Source organism: Mixophyes fleayi, chromosome 2 (assembly GCF_038048845.1).
Source record: "Mixophyes fleayi isolate aMixFle1 chromosome 2, aMixFle1.hap1, whole genome shotgun sequence".
Lineage (NCBI taxonomy): Eukaryota > Metazoa > Chordata > Amphibia > Anura > Limnodynastidae > Mixophyes > Mixophyes fleayi.
The window spans coordinates 317027739-317051632 of NC_134403.1; the positions used below are offsets into that span (position 1 = coordinate 317027739).

Genomic DNA, 23894 nt, shown 5'->3' on the forward strand with positions numbered 1-23894 from the left:
CTGAGCACTAACTCTATCTACTTATAAAAGAATGGCGTGCAGCTGCAGTAGGAGATCCCACCCTCCTAGATACATTCAATTTGGTAGACACTGCAGCGCTCAGCCAATCTCCAACACATCTCCCACAATAACAACTCTCTTATGCTTGTATACTATCATACATGTACATTGACAAAGTCCACAAATAGTATAGTCCTCAATTGTGTTCTGCGCTACTCCATATCGACTCTTGCAGCCTTTCATATGATCATATTACTGCAAAATCATTGTGCAATACCAACTGCCAAACTCAACTTAACCATGGGCTATATAGCGAACTTCCATGAAAACCTGTGCTTCTGCATCACTCTATATATTTGTATGTAACAACACATGTAATTATGTAGTCAGGGCAGCACGGTGGCTAAGTGGTTAGCACTTCTGTCTTACAGCACTGGGGTCATGAGTTCAATTCCCGACCATGGCCTTATCTGTGAGGAGGTTGTATGTTCTCCCCGTGTTTGCGTGGGTTTTTCTCCCACATTCCAAAAACTCGTAGGGTAATTGGCTGCTAATAAATTGTCCCTAATCTGTTTGTCTGTGTGTGTGTTAGGGAATTTAGACTGTAAGCTCCAATGGGGCAGGGACTGATGTGAATGAGTTCTCTCTACAGCGCTGCGGAATTAGCGGCACTATATAAATAATTGGAGATGATGATGATGGCCACAAATACTGGCACCTTTGCATGGTCTTGATCAATTCCCAAAAAGCACCAATTTGATCTTCCCTCACTCTCACGAGATCTCCTCATTAAAGAGAGTATAGCGCGCCGGAGAAGGAGGTAAGTGCCGGGGGGGGCGTGCGGGCAGCTCTGATCACGGGGGGGGCGCAATCAGCTCCAATCATGGTGGGGGCCCTCACGGGGGAATGGAGGCCCCCTTAGCCCAGGGGCCTCCATTCCCTTAATCCGGCCCTGCGTCCATGGGACATTCTCCTAGAAGAAATTTGGTTTGTTCAGGTGTGTTTTGGCAATCTCCATTCAGGCTTCCTTAGGTCTCTCTCAACTGCAGAGCACTCCCTGGCCTCCTACCGTATAACTCCCAGTGAGTGTGTAACAGATGGTGAGAGTTGAAACTGTCCTACCTTGTGTCTGACGGTCAGCTTAGATCTGGCACTTGATCGAGGTGGTTTCTCCACCAGTCGCACAATCCTGCACTGCAATGTTCCACCAAGTTCTCTTTCCAAGGAGGGTGGCTACAATGCCATGGGCCTTAAAGTCACTAATAAAACTACATACGGTGGACAAAAAAACAAAAACTCATGGGGGATATTTACTAAACTGCAGGTTTAAAAAGCAGAGAAGTTGCCAATAGATTCTAGCTGGCATTTTGTAGAATGTACTAAATAAATATAGAACTAGAATCTGATTGGATGTTATAAGCAACATCTCCACTTTTTCAAACACGCAGTTTAGTAAATATACCCCCTGGAGAGTTATTACTTTGGATACTAGTGGGATAAAAAAAAAAATGAGACTTTCGTCCAGATATTCAATCTTTTCCATTGTGATCTATAAAACCACTGACAGCCTTGTAACTTTCTCCTATAAAGATCCTGTGTTACTTCTGTGAAATATCTAACAGGTTTATTAACCACTAATAATCTGGTGACAATGCTCATAATGAAGTCTGTAAATGTGCATGTTTAACTAATGCAAATGTTTTTAATTACTATCTGGTTTTGTATATGTATTACACATTTTATCTATACATGCTTTGAAATCATTTGTCGCTATTATTAGATTCGGCGATGGTTGTGGTTCATCAAGCGTAAGGTCATCCTATTTTTATTTTGTCCATGTAATTATTTCTAACTACTTCTGAAACTTGCCAATAATGTAAGATTTCTGTGTGGAATAAGCTACTTTTCTGCTTTTTGTGTTTTAATCAACGGCAGGCCAGAAGGAATACATAAGTGGATACCAAAATATGTCTGGAAGAAATGGTGATTAGAAAAAACTTCAAGGGTGCCAATAGGAGTAACCTTGTGTTTCCATCGCAAAAGGATAGCTACAAAACAAGGAACTATTTTTTTTAGTGTGCTTTAGTGTGCTGTGATATCTATACATGCATTTACTACTTTTAAATAATTTGTACATTTAAAATGTACATTGTTGTAGAAACACCAGACAAACTAGTGCCTCGATTCCCTTCCGATACTGTAGGGTGAAGTGTAGTACAGTCACACTCATGAAAAAACATTCTGCCAGTCATTCTGATTCTCAAGTAGTAATACCATGTATGTCTTTATTCCAAAATAAAGATTATATAAAATATAAAACAATCCCAATCAAAAATTCATCCAAATTAAGCAAATACAATTTTAAGTGATAAAGATTTAATTTTGGTCATTGTGTAATTAAAATAGTGCAAGGACTTGTGACGTTCACAGTCTTCAGAAATACATTTCTAGAAAAATAAATAAATAGAGATATAAACAAAAAAGGAAAAACAGACCAGCTTTGTAACAGGAAAGATACAAACACCCAAACTAGATGCACTCACTAATTATCACCTCTTCATCAACATAATACAGCGGAAGTAGGCAACCACAGAGCTTGCTGGGACGTGTAGTCTGAAGGAGACTACACATAGGTTGTCAAAGCTGTGTGTATTTCCCAGATCATGTCTGCAGTATGAGCACTCCTATACACCACATGTTCACTCACTATAGTGACTAGTCGACACTTAGGGAGCATGTTTAAACATGTTGCCTCTAGCAACTGGCCTCATATCCACTGCCAGTTGCTAGATGCATTTTACAAACATTTAGTAAAAATGCTTTAAAAATTTTTTTTTTTTTTTTTATTTACACAAAATAGATAAAACAGATTGTTAAACAAAATTAGATTCAATTTCCATATTAGTGTACATTTAAGAACAACTATCCCTAGACAATGAGATGAGAGACATTGCAGTAGTCAAATAATCCAGCAAGTTTAAGGCTGGTTACAAACGTTGGCATGCAGTAGTAAGCAGCACTTGTGGCCGGTGAAGGCTGAGGTTGGAGTAGAGGTCAAAGGAGGAGGACACTTCATGTGCCCAAATGCATTCACCTGTAATGAATACAGCAACAGCAACAAACAAACGGCATCCAAAAGAAAAACAAAATTCTGCATTGCAAATACTACTGACCACAAGAACAGTGCAAGTGGGTATGGGGGTCACAGGATGCTCATAAAAGCATGATTTTTTAGAACAATGAGTAAGCAGTCTAGAATTGCCTATCGCTGTTGTACTGGGATAGGTTTTCCTGCACTTATTAGTATGCATTAAACAGAAAGAAGAATATTTCTAATAGGAGTTATTCATGGATCCCCAAAACATTAGCTACAATTCTCCGAGTTGCCCCTCCATGGTCCGAACCAGCACGTACAGCTCTGCCAATCCCACAAATGATGCCACAATAACAGAGGACAGCACCCGCTGGAAGAAAAGGAGAAAAAAAAAAACAAGTTGATCAGGATCATTTATTCAACTGCTGCAGATTTTAAGATGAAGAAGCCAATAACTTATCAATTCATGGAGTCAAAGATTTGTCTATGAAATGTGACATATTGCAATGAAAAGATTTTTCAGATGAAATACTCCAATCTCAACACAGATTATAATGTGAATTAGTGGGTCCAGGCATCCCTGTAATATTAGTCATATATTCATGTTGACAGGTTGTGACCTATATGGCTTGCACAGACAGTATTATATACAGTGTAGAAATGATGAATAGGAGGATAGTAGATTGGCCGGCCGGACACATGAGTGATGTTGGATAATTCTGTCAGTTGTATAGATTAAATATAACTCACATTGTTTGTCACTGTTACATTTTACATATGTATTAGAATGTGTCAGGACTGTAGATCAGAGACTTCCCCTCGGCTATACCATTCTGTATACATAGTGCACAAGGTACATGACTATTAGCTGCAGCAGGACATGTTTCTAGGTTGCAGGAGTGTGATTAATGGAATACATGATCTTACTGTATGTTATTTCCTTCCCTGTGAAGAAAACCCAGGAGCCCCAGGCTGGTCAATGCAGGACTAGAGCCTTTATGGGGAGGGGGACCCATATAAACAGCATCCTCCACAGCCTGGGCTGTGGGTCCCGGGACAGTTACCAAGATTGGTACCCCTGGAGCAGAAGTGGTCCCAGTATAAGACATGGGTCACCAAGACCTCTGTCTATTATATCAAAAATGTTTAATGTATTTATTTTAACTAACGTACAATTTGCATACACAAATGTACGCACTGTGATAAGTGGCACTAAGAACCATTGCTTAAATGACAGTGAAGAGTAGTGGTGAGCACAAAGATATCCATCTTCTGTTGCCTTAGCAGTAGTCTTTGAAACGTGTTAGCAAGTTGCAAGACTTCATTACAACAATAGGTTAACCATCATCTGGTGAGAAGCCATCTCTGCGGCAAATCAAATGCAGCCAGCTTCTGCGGCGAATCAAATGCAGCCAGCTTTTGCGGCGAATCAAATGCAGCCAACTTCTACAAATGGAACGGCAGCAGCACATGTCCACTCAGGAACGGCCATCACATCAATCTGTGCGACATATCCCTTTTTATCGCGCCTCTCGAACAGCATTGCATGGCACAGTGTATCCAATAAATAGATACACTGTGCCATGATCTCCTCCCAAGCCAAACCCCTAAATGGTGGAAAACACTTGATAATAATAAGCTACGGTGGCAGTCAGGAGACTCACTTGCAGTTCATTATCCATCACTAGTTTACAGGTTTCAAACTTGGAAAAGTCTAATGGTTCTGAAGCATCTTCCTAAGATGAAGTTCAAAGTAATGCTCCATATTTGAAACAATCCCCACTCACCGCAGCTGCCTCTGTGAAGACATACTGGCTTCCAATATAAGTGCACGCAAATGCAGCTGCAATCGTGACAAAGAAGTTGAAGACTGTGATGATCACAGTTTTTAATGGTCGCACTGCAGACATAAGAGAAAATTAACAAAAATTAAAAATGCATCAAAAATGTATCTTCTGCTATAAGTGCAGGTAATTACTGACTACATCTGATTCCCATGGGACATGCCAGATAAACACACCAAATATATGCTAAAGAAAACCAAGTACCCCATGTTTGTTAAATTATAAGTAAAGATTAGTTAAAAGATCTTCTGTCCTTTTCAATTTTAATACAATCGATTGCAATGATAAACTTTTAGGTCTGTTTTACTGTGGTGCAAATGCTTACTTACTTTCATTGTCACCTGAAAACAAGTACACCCTCTTACATTAACAATCATCTTGTCCTCACCAAGTTGTAAAACGGATAGGTTACAATAATACCTAACAGAACTTTACTTTCTCATTATTTATTGAACATGAAATAAGGTAACATGAAGAACCCATGTGTAAAAAAGTAAGTACTCAGTGGTTAGCACTTCTGCCTTACAGCGTTGAGGTCATGAGTTTGATTCCCGACCATGGCCTTATCTGTGTGGAGTTTGTATGTTCTCCCTGTGTTTGCGTGGGTTTCCTCCGGTTTCCTCCCACACTTCAACAAAAACATACTAGCAGGTTAATTAGCTGCTGACAAAAATAACGTGTGTGTGTGTATATGACAAATATTCTCTGATCAAATGATCTTCTTTGACATTGATGTACAAAGTGTTGTTAATCAAAGGCACTTCATTATCTGATCATCAGAAAGTGCTACTACCTGTATATAAAAGCAGAATCTTTGGACTTTCAGTCTGTGTTAGCACCACAACAATGATCTCAGAGAAACTATTACTGGAAAAGTGTTCTATACATACACCAACAACTTGAAGTCCATCTGAAGGAGGTTATTTGCAAATGGAGAACAGTGAAGATATTCAAAATTCACTCAAAAGATCAGAGCATATGGTGCTTAAGAAACCAAAAGCCCATCTATCCAGAGGGTATCGCTGGCAATAAGATTCGCTGGTGACAACCAATTTAACTAGGATCGCGGCCGTATAAGTACCGCTGCAATCCTTCTTCTGCTATCGCCATTTCAATTTAAAATATTTTTATTACCCCCTGAGAATAGCCTAGCAATGCGGTAAGTTAAGTCTTATTGCTCCTGGCCAGTACCATCAAGGCAGCCAAGCAATCCTCAGTGAAATTTTATTGCTAAATCATTGGGATGCCATATCTTAGTAAAAGGTCTACTACAGGTTAAAGCTGTACTACCACCTACTCAACACATTTTACTAAAACATTTTTCCCCTAGCCAGATCCCCAGGAAATAACGGCTGCTTGGAGCCCCCCTCGGTGCTCCGGTTAGATAAGGAGGTTAGTAAAGTTATTAGGTGGATGGTGGTACAGCCTTAAAAGTTTATGGACTTCATTTACAGTTAAGAATAAAACCAGCAAATTTGTATCCTTCAGCTTGATTTACTCCAAACTCTAAACGAGGCACCATGTGTACCATTCAAAGAACAACTACTGGTTTCTTGGAATGATAGCCAGGATAAAGCACCTTCTCCCCATGAAAAACCCAAAACCTCAGTATAGGTCTGTAACATTGCAACTGAAAATAAAAAAACACAATACTTTTGGACCAATGTTCTCTGGAAAACTAAAACTTAATCACCACAAGACACACATTAATCATGTACTGGAGAAGTGAATGTCTTGCAATCATGAGTCACCCTTTTTTTTATACCAGACTATTTCAGAAGAAAATGTGAGGCCATCCGTTTGAAAACTGAGGCTTGGGTCACGGACAGGACAATGATGTAGATTTGCTAGTGTGCTTAAGATCAGAGTGGGCGAAAAATAAAAGAAATATCATAATCGTGGTGTGTGCGTACTTTTTCACACACAGCTTCCTTATGTTGGCTTATTTTTTGTTGAATAAAATCTGTTAGCGTTTGTACATTAGATTTATCAAGTTTTAGGACTTGGCGAGGACTAGATAATAAGAAAGTTCACAGGGCTAGAACCATCTTCTAGCAATCAGAGCACAAGAACGTTTACATAACTAAAACTAACCAAAGCACAGGAATGTTCGCAGAAATATAAACCAGACTGTAGTCAGAGCATTAGAATGCTGACAGGGCTAGAACCAATTTGTACAGAACACAGCAACAGCTGTAGGCTGGTTCTAGCCTTACAAATATCCATGTGCTCTGATGTCCCCTGTAGAGTACAAGAAGGTTTACAGAGGCTAAATCAATCTGTAGCCAATCACCGCCCCACAAAGAGAACCTAAAAACTAACAGTGTAATATAAACAACAGCATAGTAAATGTATGAGAACATGCCTCCCCATGATACAAAGGGCATACTTCCAACTTCTTTATTAACAGAAGAGTGGCCCCTTACCTTGTCTGCCAAAGTCAGCCAGAGTTCCATGTTTATTGGTCTATAAGTAATAAAATCAAGAGGTTACCATTTCGTAAAGCTCAAAATGTGTTAAAAAAAACCAAAAAAAAAACATTCAAATGTTGTGCAGATAAAATATGCCCCTTACATTCTATAATACTTTAAAAAAAATTCTCTCCCTGAGCTGGGGACAAAATATGCCAATTTAGCCATGGTACCGTATAAAATTTGGAATTCTCCTTTCCAACATTTCTCCCTTGTTTGCCCGTACACAATTTTTAATTCAGCAACTGAAGTGTAAATACTATACCTGGCAGCTGACATTCCTTGTGATCCTCTTATACTCCTCATTGGCCAACTTAGCTTTGATCTTCTCCAGACGAGCCACTAGCTCTGGGTTCTAAACATACAACACTTTAGATAAACTCATTCTCCACACAAACAATTGATCTTTTCTGATTGTTCTCAAGAACACAGAATTTATTTCTAAATAGCAAGCATTTAGTTCTATCTAACACAAGGGATTTCAGGCGCTACAAAAAATAAACCTATTAGCATCTCAGAAGTTCTATGTATGTCCTAAGTATAGTGCAGCTGTCATAATGACATTGTGAATCCATATGAATAAACGGTACATGTAAAAGAAAAAGCGATAGTTCTCAAACTTATATAAATATTATGATACTGCCACAGAATAAATATTAAATGTTAATATGGCAGAGTTTAGACCAAAGAAGGGGCTCAAATGAATAAAAACATATAACTTAATTTACAAAATAAAATGTACAAAATTCAATACTTATGACCTTCAAACAGATATTTAGACAAAAAGCAACAATTGAAATAACATTTATAGGTTTCAGGCATGCAACAGCAGAGTCTTAGTACAATTTTAAATATATGGAAACAATAATTCATATGTCCTCCAGTATGTTATGGAAGTCCAATTAATGAACCACTATCTGGTTAGGAATAGACAATCCCGTAAAGAAGCGGCATAAAATATGGAGTCCCTCTGTTTTAAAATATTTAAACTAAAAAAATTGTACTGTAAAGCCAAATTTTTATTGAATTATTTTACAACAATGAAAGAATAAAAATAACAAAAAGCAGTAAAATAGTAATAAGATAAAAAAAAACAACAAGACTCTGGGTTGTAGTGTTATATATTTTATGAGTGGGAATAAATAAATCATTTACTCATTAAAGTGATATAAAAAGACAGTATTTAACTTTTAACTGCTCAAATTTATTGCTGAATATTTAGCAACCGGTTTCATTAAAGAAACCCTTTAGCATTGTGACTGTGCTACCACTAGTTTAAAAGACAATCAGCCAAGCATGCACTTGACCAACAGATGACAATCTGAAGATTGCCTCCTTGTTACATAGGCCAACAGTTTTACCCTGGCAGGGCTTTTCCCTAAAGCAATGTATTAAAGGAGAAGGGGGGACAGGAGTGTGGGAAGAGGTAGGGAATAAAGGACCACTAAATGTATAATTATTATTTCAGATATGAGTGGGCTCAGGGCCCCATTTTCATTTATAAAACATTTGCAACTGTGTCTACGAAGTAGAGTACAGATGAGGTTTTCCGTTCCTAGTGAAAACAAGCATACAAAATATATCACAAATAATTCTGCAGCTACGCAAGTCTGCATTTGTCATCCAACCAAAAATTACCCGCTTAGGCAGCTCCACCACTGGTAAATGAATCTCACTGCCTTCCAGCAACTCATGCAGGTAGAGAGGGGATCCTACGAAAGAGTAGAAAAAGGAACTGAGAAATAGGTTACAGATAAAGGATATATTTTGTTTAAGCATGTTATTATTGCCATTTTATTTATATAGTGTAGTAACTGTATAGAGACTATGAAGTAATTCACATGGAGCTTACAATCTAAATACCCTACCACACACACAGATCCATTTTGCCAGAGGTCTTTGGATTGTGAGAGAAATCCAGAGAACCAGGTTGAAACCCACGCAAAACATGAGGGAAACATACAAACTTCACACAGGTAGGGCCCTGGTCGGGCTGCTGGCATCTAACTGAGGAGAATAGGATGAAACTCCTTTTTGACAGGCATCACTTTAACGACTAACATGATAAACATTACAAGCATTCTATTTTTCTACCGAATAAAAACAGCACACAACTTTTTATATATGTTTTATTCTATCTGGTCCATGTGATATTAAAGCAGCAATTCCATATAGGTTTTTTTTCTCCTTAAATAGCAAGTTAAGTACCTTTTAAGCATACATTTTCTACAAATCATTATCTCCTTTTCAAAATCTCTCGGTAGGTGCAGATTATGGCTGTCAGTGACACACACACAATGCCACGTGAAGGCAGAGGGCATTCCAAAGCCTCTCTGCTCATTACATCATGTTGCCATCGTAGTCAAGGACATGATGCAAACTTATAAAACAGTAATAGCAAACTGAAGAAACAAACCAAGAAGAAATGGTACATCGCAGTTACCTACTTTTTGGCCTTCCCATAATGCCCTACTCCCCAGTGAGCAACTACACAGTATGCGTCATCATGCAGCGGATGCAACTCACATGAAATGGGATCCAGGACAGTAGTCTACCCTGCTGGGAGGGCTGCCCAAAATTCAGGAGTAGGCAAGTATGGGATAAATAACTATCTTTCATGGGATTGCTGCTCTAAGATCACCTTGGTTCGAAAATTCACTAGAATGAACAGATCCCTCGCTTCTCCTTATTTTAAAGTATACAAACCTTCAAATAAACTTAAAGCTCTTAGAGGAGGGTTCAATTAGTAAAAATAAATAAAGAAATCGCTGTGTAGTGTCCCGGAACAGCCGCAAGACACTACTTTGTGATTTATTTATTTTTTAGCGAAAATAACACTTACTTTTGCCCATGCCCCGAGAGGTGTGAACCAAGGTAAGCATTACTTTTACCATATAAATAGTAATAAAGCGCAGGAACATCACAGCCAAGAGAATCCGCCCCTTAGAACATGTACTGTATACATAGGCAAACCGAGGAGGGGTGGTTCCTAGTGCCTGCAAACCACCCTCTAAGCCTGGGGCACTGTATAACTGTGGTGGCTGGACCCTGCTCCTACTTCATACAGCTCTGCTGAAAAAAGGAAGAGCTGCGTGCACCTAACAGTAGTGCACGGTGCACGCAGCATTGCCCATGTATATTATGGGGACAGGAAGAGTTGGAGAGCAGCCAAGTAATGTCTAAAATTATAGCCATGCCCCCATGCATGCTTGTCATGCCCACTGGCGGATCCAGGGGGGGCGATCGGGGCAATCGCCCCCCCTAGCAGAGACTTGCTGCCAGCGGCTGCACAGTATGTGCAGGTCCGTTCGGCAGTGACAGGCAGGGACAGTGTGCCGCCCGGCTGCTCTGATTGTGTTTCAAACACAATCAGAGATGCCGGACGGCACACTGTCCCTGGCTGTCACTGCCGAGCGGACCTGCACATTGTGTGCAGCCTCCGGCAGCCTTAGGTGTCAGAAAGGGGGCGTGGCCTAAATAGACCCCCCTAAATCGCCCTGGGTACAGCAGTTTTCTAGATCCGCCCCTGCTGGCGGCGTGGTGTGGAAACCCCCCTCTACAAATCCTGCATTTGCCCTTGGTATAAGCAACAATTCATGCATCTAAAAAGAGATAAATACAATTTTTATACCATCTTAGTTATATAATCTTATTTTGGAAACAGGAAACTGCCATGGTGACTATGGGTATCAAAGAAAGTATGAGATATGTAGTTAAGTTAAGGAGGAAAAATATATATACGATTATCTGGTGAGGTATAGGTTACTGGAAACTGGTTTGTTTATACTTAAATATAGCAGTATGCAATTTCTCAACAATATGTAAGCTCTCACAAGCAGGGCCCTCTCTCCTGGTGTTTCCCTTACATAGTTTAGCATACTATAATTATATAAGTTTATTGTTTGTATTGATATAATTTTGTCACTTTTGCACAAATGTTGTTTTGTCATATGTTCTAACACTACGTACAGCACTGCTGAACCCTTGTGACACCTTATAAATAAAAGATAATAATAATTACCTAGGGCATATGTGCCATTTAATTAAACTATCATTGATATTTAGTAACACAGCGCCCGCATACTCCATAGCTGGGAACAAACAGTAATGAAACAAGACTGGGTATTAGCTGGACATGATCTCTACAAAGCCAGAACAGAGCAGTCTATCCCCTGCAGGGAGCTGCGCTGTCACAAGGGCTCGGTGCTGACATCTGACAAGGGGAAGTGGAAGCCTCGCTGCTGACCTGTCTCCTGTAATACGGAGTGCAGCTTCCGCAGGACCCTGAATGTCACCAGAGCCCCCGGTCCCTGCTTCAGAGCCTCCTCGGCCGCGGCCCTGCAGTCCGGGGTAAGATTGGGCTTCAGCTCCCGCAGTGTCCGCAGCAGCAGCTCTGTCACCCGGCACTGGCTCGCCATGTCCAGCCAAGAATCTGCCGAAGAGGCTTCTGGGATGAAGGTCAGTGACCGCTATAAGACGTGCAGCGGACGTCTGTCCTGTCAGTGCGTGTGACGTATGACGTGTGACGTAAAGCTGTCCGGAGCACCATGGCGGCGTTAGCGGCGCGGCTGAGTCTGTCGGTGCTCGGTCCGCTCCGGCGGGGGGGAATATCGAGCAGTCTCCGCAATGAGGTCCGGCAGGCACGGTCCAGTCTGCTGCGGCCTGTGTGCGGCTGTCGGTTCCGGCAGGACCGGACTCTCTCCTCTAGGTGGGTGGACACACACCTATGAGACTGTCGTGTGTAAACTACATACATGTTTTATGGAGAGTGTTTGCTAGGGCTGCAGTAGTATGTGCCCAGGAGTAATGTCTGTATTACTGCCAGTCTGCACTATACATTACTAACACTACTTATGTAATGTTATCCTGGGTGCTGCGTTATCTCTACAAATACATAGCTTGTAATTGTAAAAACTCCTTATCTGCCAGACCTAACACCTTCAGGGCTGTCGGCATTGCTTTCTGGTGACCTAGTAGGACTGAAATACTCAGAGCTGCTTGGAGTGGGCCCAGATGTGTGTACATAATGTACTTGTGCCAGTATCTGCTGCAGAATCTACCCTCTTTGATAGCTGAAACTTAGGATAGACAATACCCCAGTTTCGGATAGATCTAAGCAGTTAAGTTGTTCTAGCCTCTAGTCTTTAGTGCCTGTAAATAGGTTTGCATCCCCCCCCCCTTTTCTTTTTTGTTTTCATTTTCTAATGATTATTTGTAAGGTGTCACAAAGCTCTGCAACACCAGGTAGTCAGTGTTGCAAATCATACAAAAGACACATAAAAGCAGAACACTTACATATGAGGTAGATGAAAGTGTTGCAGATGTGAGAAGTGGTTAGAGAAAGTTTACATAATCTTTTACTTATATAGCACTAGCAAATTCTGTAGCTCTTTACAATTGGGGACAAACATAGTTATAAACAATATTGGATAATACAGAGGTAAGAGGGCTTGCTCACAAGCTTACAATCTATGGGACAATGGGAGTTGGATACATGAGGCTAAGTATACATATTGCATTTCCATCCATCCATCATCCTCATCATTTATTTATATAGTGCCAACATATTCCATAGCGCTTTACAATTGGGGACAAACATAGTAAACTATTAAACAAACTGGGTAAAACAGACAGAGGTGAGAAGGCCCTGCTCGCAAGCTTACAATCTATTGGACAATGTGAGTTTGACACATGAGGTTGTCTACATTTGCAGTCTGGCTGGGCCGACTGCAAAGGTAAAAGTGACTCATAAGCTAAATGATCCTGTCACACAACAATGTTAGTCAAGGGGTAATTGTATAACTGTTGGTAATAGGGTAATGTAGTGAGGTTAAGAGGGTGGTTGAGGAATATTATAAGCTTGTCTGATGTGGGTTTTCACAGAACGCTTGAAAGCTTGTAGACCAGAGGAGAGTCTTATTGTGCAAGGGAAAGAATTCCATAGAGTGGGTGCAGCCCGAAAAAAGTCCTGTAACCGGGAATGGGAGGATGTAATGAGTGTGGATGAGACGCAGATATTGTACAGAACGGCGTTGCCGAGTTGGGAGATATTTTGAGACAAGAGAGGAGATGTATGTTGGTGCAGCTTTGTTGATGGCCTTGTAGGTTAGTAAAAGTATTTTATATTGAATTCGGTAGAAAACAGGCAACCAGTGTAGAGACATACAGAGTGATTCAACAGAGTAATAACGATTTGCAAGGAAAATCAATCTTGCCGCAGCGTGCAAAATAGATTGTAGGGGTTTGAGTCTGTTTCTGGAAAGACCAGTAAGGAGGGAATTGTAATAGTCAATGCGGAAGTTGATGAGTTTTTGCAGTGTCTTGTGTAAGATATGTGTGTATTCTGGAAATGTTTTTTAAATGCATGCAACATGATTTAAAAATAGAATCGATGTGGGGAACAAAGGATAGTTGTTAGTCGAGGATCACGCCTAGGCAGTGAGCTTACGGGGTGGGATTTATGGTCATGTCAACAGAAATAGAAATGTCAGATAGGTAACTTCTATTGGTCGGGGGATTTTAATTCTGTTTTTGAGAGATTGAGTTTGAGTTGGCGAGAGGACATCCAAGATGAAATGGCAGAAAGACAGTCAGTAACGTGGGACAACACAGATGGCGAGAGATCAGAAGAGGATAGATAAATTTGTGTATCATCCACATATAGATAACTGAAATCCAAATGAGCTTATTCGTTTTCCAAGAGATGTGGTATAGATGGAGAACAGCAGAGGACCTAGTACTGAGCTTTGTAGTACTCCAACTGATAAAGGGAGTGGAGGGGAATCCAGAGAAAATAACACTGAAAGAGCGATTAGATGGGTAGGATGAGAACCAGCATAGGACAGTGTATTGAAGACCTAGGGATTGTAGCGTTTATGAGAAGAGAGTGGTAAACCGTGTCAAATGCAACAGAATGGTCAAGGAGAATTAGACGAGAGTAATGGCTTTTAGTTTGATCAGTGATCAGATCATTGACAACCTTAGTCAGCGCAGTTTCTGTGTAGTGTTGCGGACGAAAGCCTGAGGATCCAATAGATTGCGGAATGGAAGCATGTGAGGCTAGTGTAGGCAAGTCTCTCTAGAAGCTTGGAGAGGCATAGGCGCTGAGAGATGGGATGGTAATTTGAGAGAGAGTTTGGGTCAGAATTAATTTTTTTTCAGAATAGTAGTAATTACTGTGCGCTTGTATAATGATGGGAAGTTACCAGTAGAGAGAGAGAGATTACAGGTATTGGTTTTACAACACAGGAGAACATCCTTTCGTAAATTGGTGACAAGAGGGTACTTTTTGTAATTAAAAATGCAGTATTATAAGGTAGTATATTTAACTTCCATTGTTGTTTTTGTCACTGTAGCTGTATTATATAAGTACATTAAACAAATGATAATCCATTTGGCCAGCTACCCTATTACGGTTGTACAGAGGTGCAGCCTGGGGTTCACACTTACCTGACGATGTGATTTGTGCGTTGTGGTGATGTCACGACTGCAGGGCACTGTCGCTAATGTAGCCAAAGCTTTCTAGTCTGTCTTGTGTACATATTGATTTTATGACTGTATTCTAAATATGACAAATTGTTGAATACACTTTCTCCTATAATTTTGATTATTGTTGATATTAATTAGCATTTTTCATTCTAGGAACAGACCAGAAGGTAAAGTTTTGGAAATGGTAGGATTATTCGAGGTGCCAAAACAACAGGGGAAATATGAAACTGGTCAGGTAAGGATATCTGGTAGGAGTAATAAGTCTTATGTAAAAGCAATGGCTAGTGATGCACCTAAGAACTGTGACGTAATGCTGTAAAGAAAATTGTAGACCATGTTATTTATGTTAATGTCAGGAGTACATAACATTTTTTTTCCATAATTCTAAATTTTTCCTTCTAAAAGTGTAGTAAAAGTAGAGTACAGTTTGTTTATAGAGAACTTAGAGGTATTGGTGCCAGTTGACATTAGGGGGTAAATGTATGAACGTGCGGGTTCTTCAACACCCGTGTGTTCGGCGATTAAATTTCAAGCGGCGCTGCATTGTAAAGGGAAGTTTCCCTTTACAATGCAGCGCCGCATGAAATGTAATCGCCGAACACGCGGGTGTTGAAGAACCCGCACATTCATACATTTACCCCTAGGGCTTCAGAGCTGAAGAGATATAGATGTATATGTATATTATATATATATATATATATATATATATATATATATATATATATATATATATATATATATATATATATATATATATATATATATATATATATATATATATATGTATGTGTATATATTACTTCCTTATAATAGCCATGGTAATACAAATTGTTCATAGTATTTTTTTTTTTTAATAAAAATACTATGTTATATCAGGATACTCTTTTCTTCGCTCTTTTCCTTCCTGTTCATTGTTTTGTTTTTTTAATAAGCTACTGTTTCAGATCTAAATGATTTGTCAACTAAGTTACATATGCTTTATGTTGCATGTTTATTAAGCTTTTATTTTTGTAATGAAAGCAAATAAAATATATTGTGGGAGATATGGTGAGCCCATCATATTTTAAAATGATTTCCCTGTGTAATATCCTGCAAACTAACCTTTTTAGGCATTCCTTTAACCTGTTTTCCAAATAGGAGTCCTGATTTATTTACTGGTCGAGCTCCTTGTGCACATAAATAAAAAAATGCAAAATAAACCTTTTAAGAATCCAAATGTTTCTTATGTATGTGAGGATGTTTGTAGATGGAATCTGGTCAGTTAGCAGATGCTATACACCCGTGGCTTCATATCGAAGTCACCCAAAGTGTCTATTTCACAGCTGGGAATACCATGCTAATTCTGTTGTCAGCTGTGAGATAGACATTTAGGTGGGAATTCAATTGGTGACCGGGGCACTCTGTGGCAGTGTAAAACCATGAGTTTCTCAGCACGCCCCATAGTGGTGCGCTGGAAAATCTGTGATGTTGGGGTACCTTAGTACCTGGAAACGTGAGTCGCCGAACAGAGCAGTGGCACATTGAATGCCCCCCTTGTTATTAAAAAGTGACAGAAAATTAGTTTGAGATTTTTGTTGTTTTTTGGGAAGTTTATTGCATAAAAACAACTCTCCCTATTGAGTACAGTTTGTCTTTGTCTGTTTGGAGAGCTCTTTCTCCCTCCCCTCATGGTGCTAATTTTATTTTGCTTTTTGTAGCTCTTCCTTCACAGTGTATTTGGATACAGAGGAATTGTTCTATTTCCATGGCAAGCAAGACTATATGACAGAGATGTTGCCTCCACAGTCTCAGAAAAGTGAGTTTGGTTTGTTAGTATTTTTGTTTGTGCACAAAAGTTTTAAGTGAGTGTTGATGGTCTTATACATTCCGTGGTTTACTTGGTTATCTTGTATTTGCAGGTCGGAGACTCCAACACCTCATGGATCCAAAGAGGTGAAGGGCGAAACCCACACCTATTACCAAGTTCTAATAGATGTACGGGACTTCTCCCATATTGTAAGTATTAAGCAAACGCAAAAAGCTGTTTTCAAAAGCTGGAAAACAAGATTACCAGACTGTTTCCCCTGTCTTCAGGATGTTCAGACAGACCTTGATGCAGTCAGATTTTTCATTTCCCTCACCCCTGATTCATTCATTTCTACTAGTATCAAATTTACCCAGGTGACTGAAAAAAAAATTGAATCTCCACATTCTAGCCTCAATGCATTGTGTAAAGCTAATGCTATATAAATACAAAGGTTTGTACTCTGAAGTATATGAAAATGGCAAGAAGGTTGGTAGTTTGTAATGAATCCTCCAAAGCTATGTGAGCACAGGAAAAGCTGCAAACTGAAAAATGGACTACAGCGCTTTTCCACTATTAATGTGTAGGTGGTAAAGTTGCTATAGTGATAAATTATTCATGAGGTTCCAGTCCATGCAAAACACCTGGCAATTGATTGAATACCACAAGGGTGTATTTGGGTCTAAGTGTTCATAAACGCAGGGGTTATGGATAATGCAATCTATATGTTTCAAGCATGTCAGTACTGCAACAAAATGAAGAAAAACGTGCTCTTTAGAGATTATACCCACAGATGTTCTGGGGTGTATCTGCAGCACCTGAATGGATGTGGAAGGCATGTATAAAAGCATGTCATTTTTACATATGTTCCATATCTGTTCAGATACATGTGGCAGGATAGCGGATGTTGTATTTTGTTCCAAAAGGTAAATATAGATGCTACCTGAGTGTAACATACATTTAAGTAATTATGGTTGAAGAATTTGGAATCCTTCGCGTGGCTTACGTCTTGACATGTCATGTTGCCGTTTCTCTGTCAGTCACACAGGTCACAGACAGAAGCGGTGACGTTCCTTGCGAATCATGATGACAGCCGAGCTTTGTATGCAATTCCTGGTGAGTAAACTATGAATTTATTTTGCTCGTGTTTTCAAGTGATGGTTTTTTCTATAAGACAAAACCATCATAAGCAGCTGCTGTGTAAGATTTCAGTTTGGGGAAAACATTTCTTATGAAGCCTCTAGTGTGGGTAGTAGTATTGTGTTGTGTGTGTGTGTTTTTTTTTTTTTTTTTTTTTTTTTTCCATTTATGGTTCTGTTTTGGTTGGTTTGAAGGATAAGAAGTCTTAATAGTGTTATTTGTTTTGTTTTTTTCCCCCTCCTATGTCATATAAAGGTTTAGATTATGTAAGTCACGAGGACATACTTCCCTACAAATCTACTGATCAAGTGCCTATACAGCATGAACTGTTTGAAAGATTCCTAAGTTATGATCAAACCATAGGTAAGTCATTGCCACATACAGTGTTCTTTGGCTTAAGTTAGGAAAATCTGATTACATTTTCCGATCTGTCTTTCTCTAGTGCCACCTTTTGTAGCGCGCGATACTCTGCATGCGTGGCAGGCGAAGAATCATCCTTGGTTGGAGCTGTCCGATGTGCACAGGGAGACCACTGAGAATATTCGTGTCACTGCCATTCCCTTCTACATGGGAGTGCGGGTCTGTATTGTAGTATATTGTCCCTTCTATACATACTTTGCTTGCACTCGAGCTTGTGTGCTTCATTAATAATTGTCTCACACTCCCAACCCATACGCATCGCATTAATATTTATATTATTGGTTTTGTAATTTGATTGTGTTTTTTGGAGGTTTTGTGTTGAGCTAAGACACCCGTTCAAGCACTGATTGAGTGTTATGCAGACTGCTGACCTCTCCGCTCACCAACAGTCGTGGGCATGAATCTATGGGTCTGTAGACACAGGTTTCCATATAGATCTGCTGCCTCTGATACACTGTGATGTGTTGTATTTAATAATGCATTGCAAGGTAACCTATCGCTGCTATCAAACCACATTAGAGTGTACCATGGAGACAGGAGAGCTGCGTGAAAACAGAAGCTACAGAATTCCTTTTTAACAATGACTGGCATCTGTTTGTATAGTATTACAGTAATGGTGACCATTTGTAGAGTGCTGCTTGAGCCAGTCCATTTCATAAGCTGGGATGTAGGGTCTAATGCTCTTGGAAAATAACATACATGGAATAACGAAGTTATTTTGTATAAATGTCTTAATACATCTTATTACCACTAGACAAGTGATGTCATTCATTTATCTTTGTTTTCCACACAGGAAGCTCAAAATGTACACGAGTATTGGGTAAGTTGTTTTCCATAGCTTTAAATTGTTGGTTCACTATTGTACATCTGTATGTAAGCAATTAGTGCACTTTGATCAGATTTTTTTTTACTTACTAGTAGACAAGTAACTGGTAATGAAAATAAAATAACGACTAATACAAATATTTGATATATAAAGATCCAAGATTACTATAATAAAGACTTCTACATGGCTAAACTATGTGTAAGTATGCAAGATATGTCTATAAACATATTTTGACCTCTGCAATCTTCTATAGAACACAATTATCTTCTATTTTTCTGATTGGTTTTGTCTGGCCCTAATTACAATGATTGCATTACTTGTGTAGTGGCGTTACTGCATCCGCCTAGAGAACCTTGGTGTTGAAGTAGTTCAGCTGAGAGAGCGTCACTGGCGGATTTTCAGCCTTCTGGGTTCCCTGGACACTGTGATGGGACGTGGTGTTGTTGGCAAGGTATGGTCTCTGGGCTAGGCAGTATGTTGTGCCCTAGTTGTCTGACCTAGGCACCTGTTGGGAGGGGACTCTTTATATACTGTATGTCAGTTGTGATGTGTAACTGTTCTTCTTACACTGTGGCTGTGTTTTGCCATCCTTTCAGGAGCCAGTACTGTCAAAAGAACAGCCAGCCTTTCAGTACAGCAGTCATGTGTCTCTAAATGCTTCCAGCGGCCATATGTGGTGAGGATCTTTTCACTTTTAACCAAGTTGAAATGCTGACTTTACTTATTTATATTGGATTTAATAGGCATGTTTCACTTCTGTCCTCAGTGCTGATGAATGCAGGTTGTCAGACAAACTCTGGTTGCAGATTTCCCTTTAGGGCCCATTCACACAAGTATTTTGCAGGATTCACTCTTATATTGTCATCTATTAAGTCTCGATACAAGCCCTAAAATACGCCAGTGTGGATGGGACCTAAACGAATTGCATCGGCTCAAAAGCATTTAGTGTTGGTTAGTATGGAATAATAATCTGCTCTATAAATACCCTGCCTAGTATTCTGGTAAGCTTGTATGGTTCACTGTAGCCATTTATGTCCTGTCTGACATTTTCAAGGGAGTGCAACATACTACCAACTTAAACTAAGCATGTTTCACTATTCAGCATGGAGCTGCAGTGCTCAGTCTCACACTGGCATGCTGCTTTGTTACGCGGTATAGTGAGATCTCCTCCTTTACCATAGACTTCATGAAACAACTTGCAGCTTAATGTCAATGCCTGGCTGCTGATATAGACCATGTTACTTGTTGCCATGATGCTTGTCCTGCTGCTTCACAACTCTGTACAAAGCTTCTCTTTTATGGAGGTCACTTATGCAGCTTCATGCTTCTGTACACTGCCACTGTCTCCCTCCCCATTCCAGCGTGATGTAAAAGATTAACTCCCTTTCCCTTAACTGTTGTCTGCAAAAGTATAGGACGCTTAGCATGCTGGCCAACTTTAGTCAAGTATAAACACTCCAGTGATTTCAGGTAAGTGATTATACTCTGTGATAGACAGGTTTTAATTTATTGTTGCTAATAGTGGATTAGCGTAAACACCTATAAAGTATACACTGTTATAAGTGAGTAATGTATACTGGCTTCAAAATATCCTTTACAAACTGGTGGCTGCCATTGTACCTTCTCTAAGAGGAGAGTGTTGTGTGGTCTTGTAGGTGGATGAGACGAGGACAAACTTACAAAATAACATCTCTGATAAGAGTTTATGTAACATTCTATTACAACATACCAATATATGTTTAGGATTAGCAGTTAGGTTGCATATTTTACAGGAACACTGTAGCATGTTGTAAATTATTATAAATAAACCAAATACAAAGTTTAGAGCTTTTAAATTTTCAGTTGGCTTTAACTTACTGGCTGGTTCATATTCTCCTTGGACTATTTCTAAGGGCATTATTCATGGATATCTCCTGCCTGTTGATTTGCTTTAACTTTTTTGTGGTTTTTCACCATGCAATAAGTAAAAGTTACAATATGGCAACGCAAGTCAATAAATTAGTCCACTGAAAATGGAAAACCTCTTTTAACGTTTGCATAACATTACGTATAATAGATTTTTATAGGGTAGTCTTTTCTTGTGAGAACATTGTTATGTGCAGTGAAAATGTTCTGAGCACCTCTGTATATGTTGCAGGGGAACGTTCTGCTTTGAGCGACTTGATGGTTCACACTTTGATGTCAGGATTCCTCCCTTCTCTCTGGAAAGTAACAAGGATGAAAAGACGCCCCCATCTGGTCTTCACTGGTAGTGCTGCTATATATACACAGCCTTGACTGAAGCGCACATTGTAGAACTGTAATTATCGGACTATTGTGACCCAGTCATTGTGAGACGGGAGCTGTTTGTTTTATGACATGTCAGATCCCCTTTGTCTAGTTTTCCAGAGGAGGATTAGTGCTGGTATCCACCCTCTAACACATTTGCTGCTGCTTTTCTAGTAAATTCCCACATTGCTGAACCTTGACCTAACCGCACGTCCTTCTGAATCATCCAAGAGCTTCTTTGGGAATTCAAAATGATTTGATTTTTATTTTAATATATATATATATTTTTTTTTTTTTTTTTTTGTGGCCTGGTCAAAATTATATATAATATATAATTTTCTTTTTTGTTGTTTAGTTTGTTTCCCAGAATAAAGAAATTTCCTGAAATTATGAAGTCCCTTTCTTACAAACTGTAATAATTGAAGGATGCTATGACTTAGATGATGCTGAACTTTTGATTAGACTACGGATAACTTGCTGCAAAATGACACTGTCCTGGTGGACTGTGTGCTCAGTAAAATGCCACTAACAGCAGCTAGTTGTCTTCAGAATTGGAACAAATTGGACTTATGACTTTTTTTTTTTTTTTTTTTTTTTTACAAGAGTCTAATGTCCCAATTCAATGGAGCAAGTCCACAATAGTACAATCTAACTGTGGCTTCATTCTCCTCCTCACATCATCATTCTGCCCGTTTTAACTAAACTAATCGTACAATAGGACTAACCACTGCCCCCCACGATGTCAGTGCAATGATGCTGTAAATATTCCAATGATCTCACTGGCAAATGGAGCGGATGAGACTTTAATACAGTAAAGTCCTCTGACCCCAGTGCAAGGCACCGTAACAATTATTGTTACATGTAATATCTCCTTTGTGTAACAGGAGATAACTGTTTGTTGTGCAGGGCATCATTAATCATGTAGTACAGTTGCATCCTGTTGGACTTCGGGAGGCACCGCCTGTACATGAACCAGGCTGACACTGACAGCTGCTTATCCCCATGTAATGGCAGAGAACCATAATAAGCGTCTCCTGACCGTTACAATAGTAAAGCTTTTTACAGTCTGCCCTATTGTTACAACATATGTTAACAATTTTTACTCGATGTTAAGTGTATAATTCATCTTGACTTAATTTTGTACTGAGGCTTTCAGCGTATCTCTAATATAATAGGTTAAGCTGATCTTTAGAACGTATAAGATGTATTTGGAGTGGAATGCAATGTTTCTGCTCAAACACAATTATTTCTTAGAATAGCCCACAACACATGTGCCCCAGTATATTGGTGAATACTTTTAAAGCCATGGCGATATAGTTGAATTCATTGTAGTTCTAATGATACAATATGGAAGAAAAAAGACAAGTATAGAAACTATCTGGTGCTGCAGAGTTTTGCGGCACATTGCAAATGATGATCATGAAGGATGCAGAGTAGGTACAGCGACGTGCGATTGTAAACTTTTATTATTGGTTTCTAAACAATTGGGCTGTGTACACAAGGCTTATGATGTGTTTGATCAGTTAAGGTGCAGGGTGAATGCAGTGGTTTTTCACTTGGAATAGGGATCATTTATCTCTGTGGAGCAGTAAGTAGTGTTCATACTAAACACTGGGTGAACTATGACCGTTCTCTGCTGTATTGTGGTAAAGCCAGCTGTAACTATAAACCCTGTAACTGCTTATCTAAATGTTTCAACGATTTCTGTTCCAAGTTCATCCATTCCTCCATCATCAGGCTCTATAGAACACATAGAAGTTAAATCTGTATAAATGCAAATTATTTTTTTTTACTTGCACATATATAAATATATAGGTTATTTCAAGCTTAACATGACATAATATACTTTTATCTTGAAAGGGTATTATTATTTATAATATAAATGAAAAAAAATATTTAAAACAAGAGTTTGAACAAAATAATACACTGTAGCTCTTATAAGTATCCCCTCCACGTGGTGCCCACCCCCCCCCCCCCCCCCCAAAAAAAAAATTATATTAGATATTAGAGCTTGTAACCTTTTATGGATAAGCCTATTTTCACTCTGAAGAGGGGGAGCAACAGTTGTCCTTTCCTCCTTGCTAAATTGAAAGTGGTAATGTACAGCAAGTTTGCCACATATTTTAGATAGAATTATTGTCAGGACTGGGCAACTCCAAGGACATCTATTCTTGCAGTTTACTATGAGGTATTTACCTATTAAAAGGCAAACTTCTGATCTGATTTGAGGTTTTTGGTAGGTTTTGTCTGTAATGTGCACCGTTGATCTTGACAACAATGCTAGTTACTGCCTCTGAAAAGAATCCTCTTACACTACATGTTAGGGATGGCGTTATCTGGCAGGTGTGCAGTGTTTGATTTGAACCATACATATACCTTAGCAAATGAGGCTAAAAAGTTCCAAATTGGATTCAGCAGACCACAATACTTCTTGACACGTCTTTGCAGCATCTTCCAGTTGGTAAGTTGCAAAATGTCCAAGGGTAGTGTGTGGCTTTTTTTTTTTTTCCCTTTCTGGTATTCTGCTCTGATCCTTCCATAAAGGTCTCTTTCTGGAATT

General features: G+C 39.3%; 2 protein-coding genes across 3 annotated transcripts; one reads left to right on the top strand and one right to left on the bottom strand.

Moving 5' to 3' along the window:
* Positions 1–2251: 2251 nt before the first annotated feature.
* On the bottom strand, positions 2252–11906 carry VMA12 (vacuolar ATPase assembly factor VMA12). The gene is made up of 6 exons (XM_075196678.1): positions 11656–11906; positions 9048–9121; positions 7675–7764; positions 7365–7404; positions 4882–4994; positions 2252–3464 (listed from the first exon to the last, which is right to left on the bottom strand). The coding sequence occupies exons 1-6, from the start codon at positions 11825–11827 to the stop codon at positions 3369–3371; spliced, it is 585 nt and encodes a 194-aa protein (XP_075052779.1). The 5' UTR covers positions 11828–11906; the 3' UTR covers positions 2252–3368.
* On the top strand, positions 11904–21721 carry POLDIP2 (DNA polymerase delta interacting protein 2). 2 transcript variants are annotated; one of them, XM_075196676.1, is made up of 11 exons: positions 11904–12117; positions 15051–15132; positions 16595–16692; positions 16796–16892; positions 17721–17796; positions 18076–18183; positions 18263–18399; positions 19034–19060; positions 19392–19517; positions 19663–19742; positions 21204–21721. In XM_075196676.1, exons 1-11 carry the CDS (start codon positions 11957–11959, stop codon positions 21316–21318), a joined length of 1107 nt encoding a protein of 368 aa, XP_075052777.1. In that variant the 5' UTR covers positions 11904–11956; the 3' UTR covers positions 21319–21721. The 2 variants fall into 2 exon arrangements, with proteins under 2 accessions (XP_075052777.1, XP_075052778.1); XM_075196677.1 differs by having other exon boundaries at positions 15057–15132.
* Positions 21722–23894: the final 2173 nt, after the last annotated feature.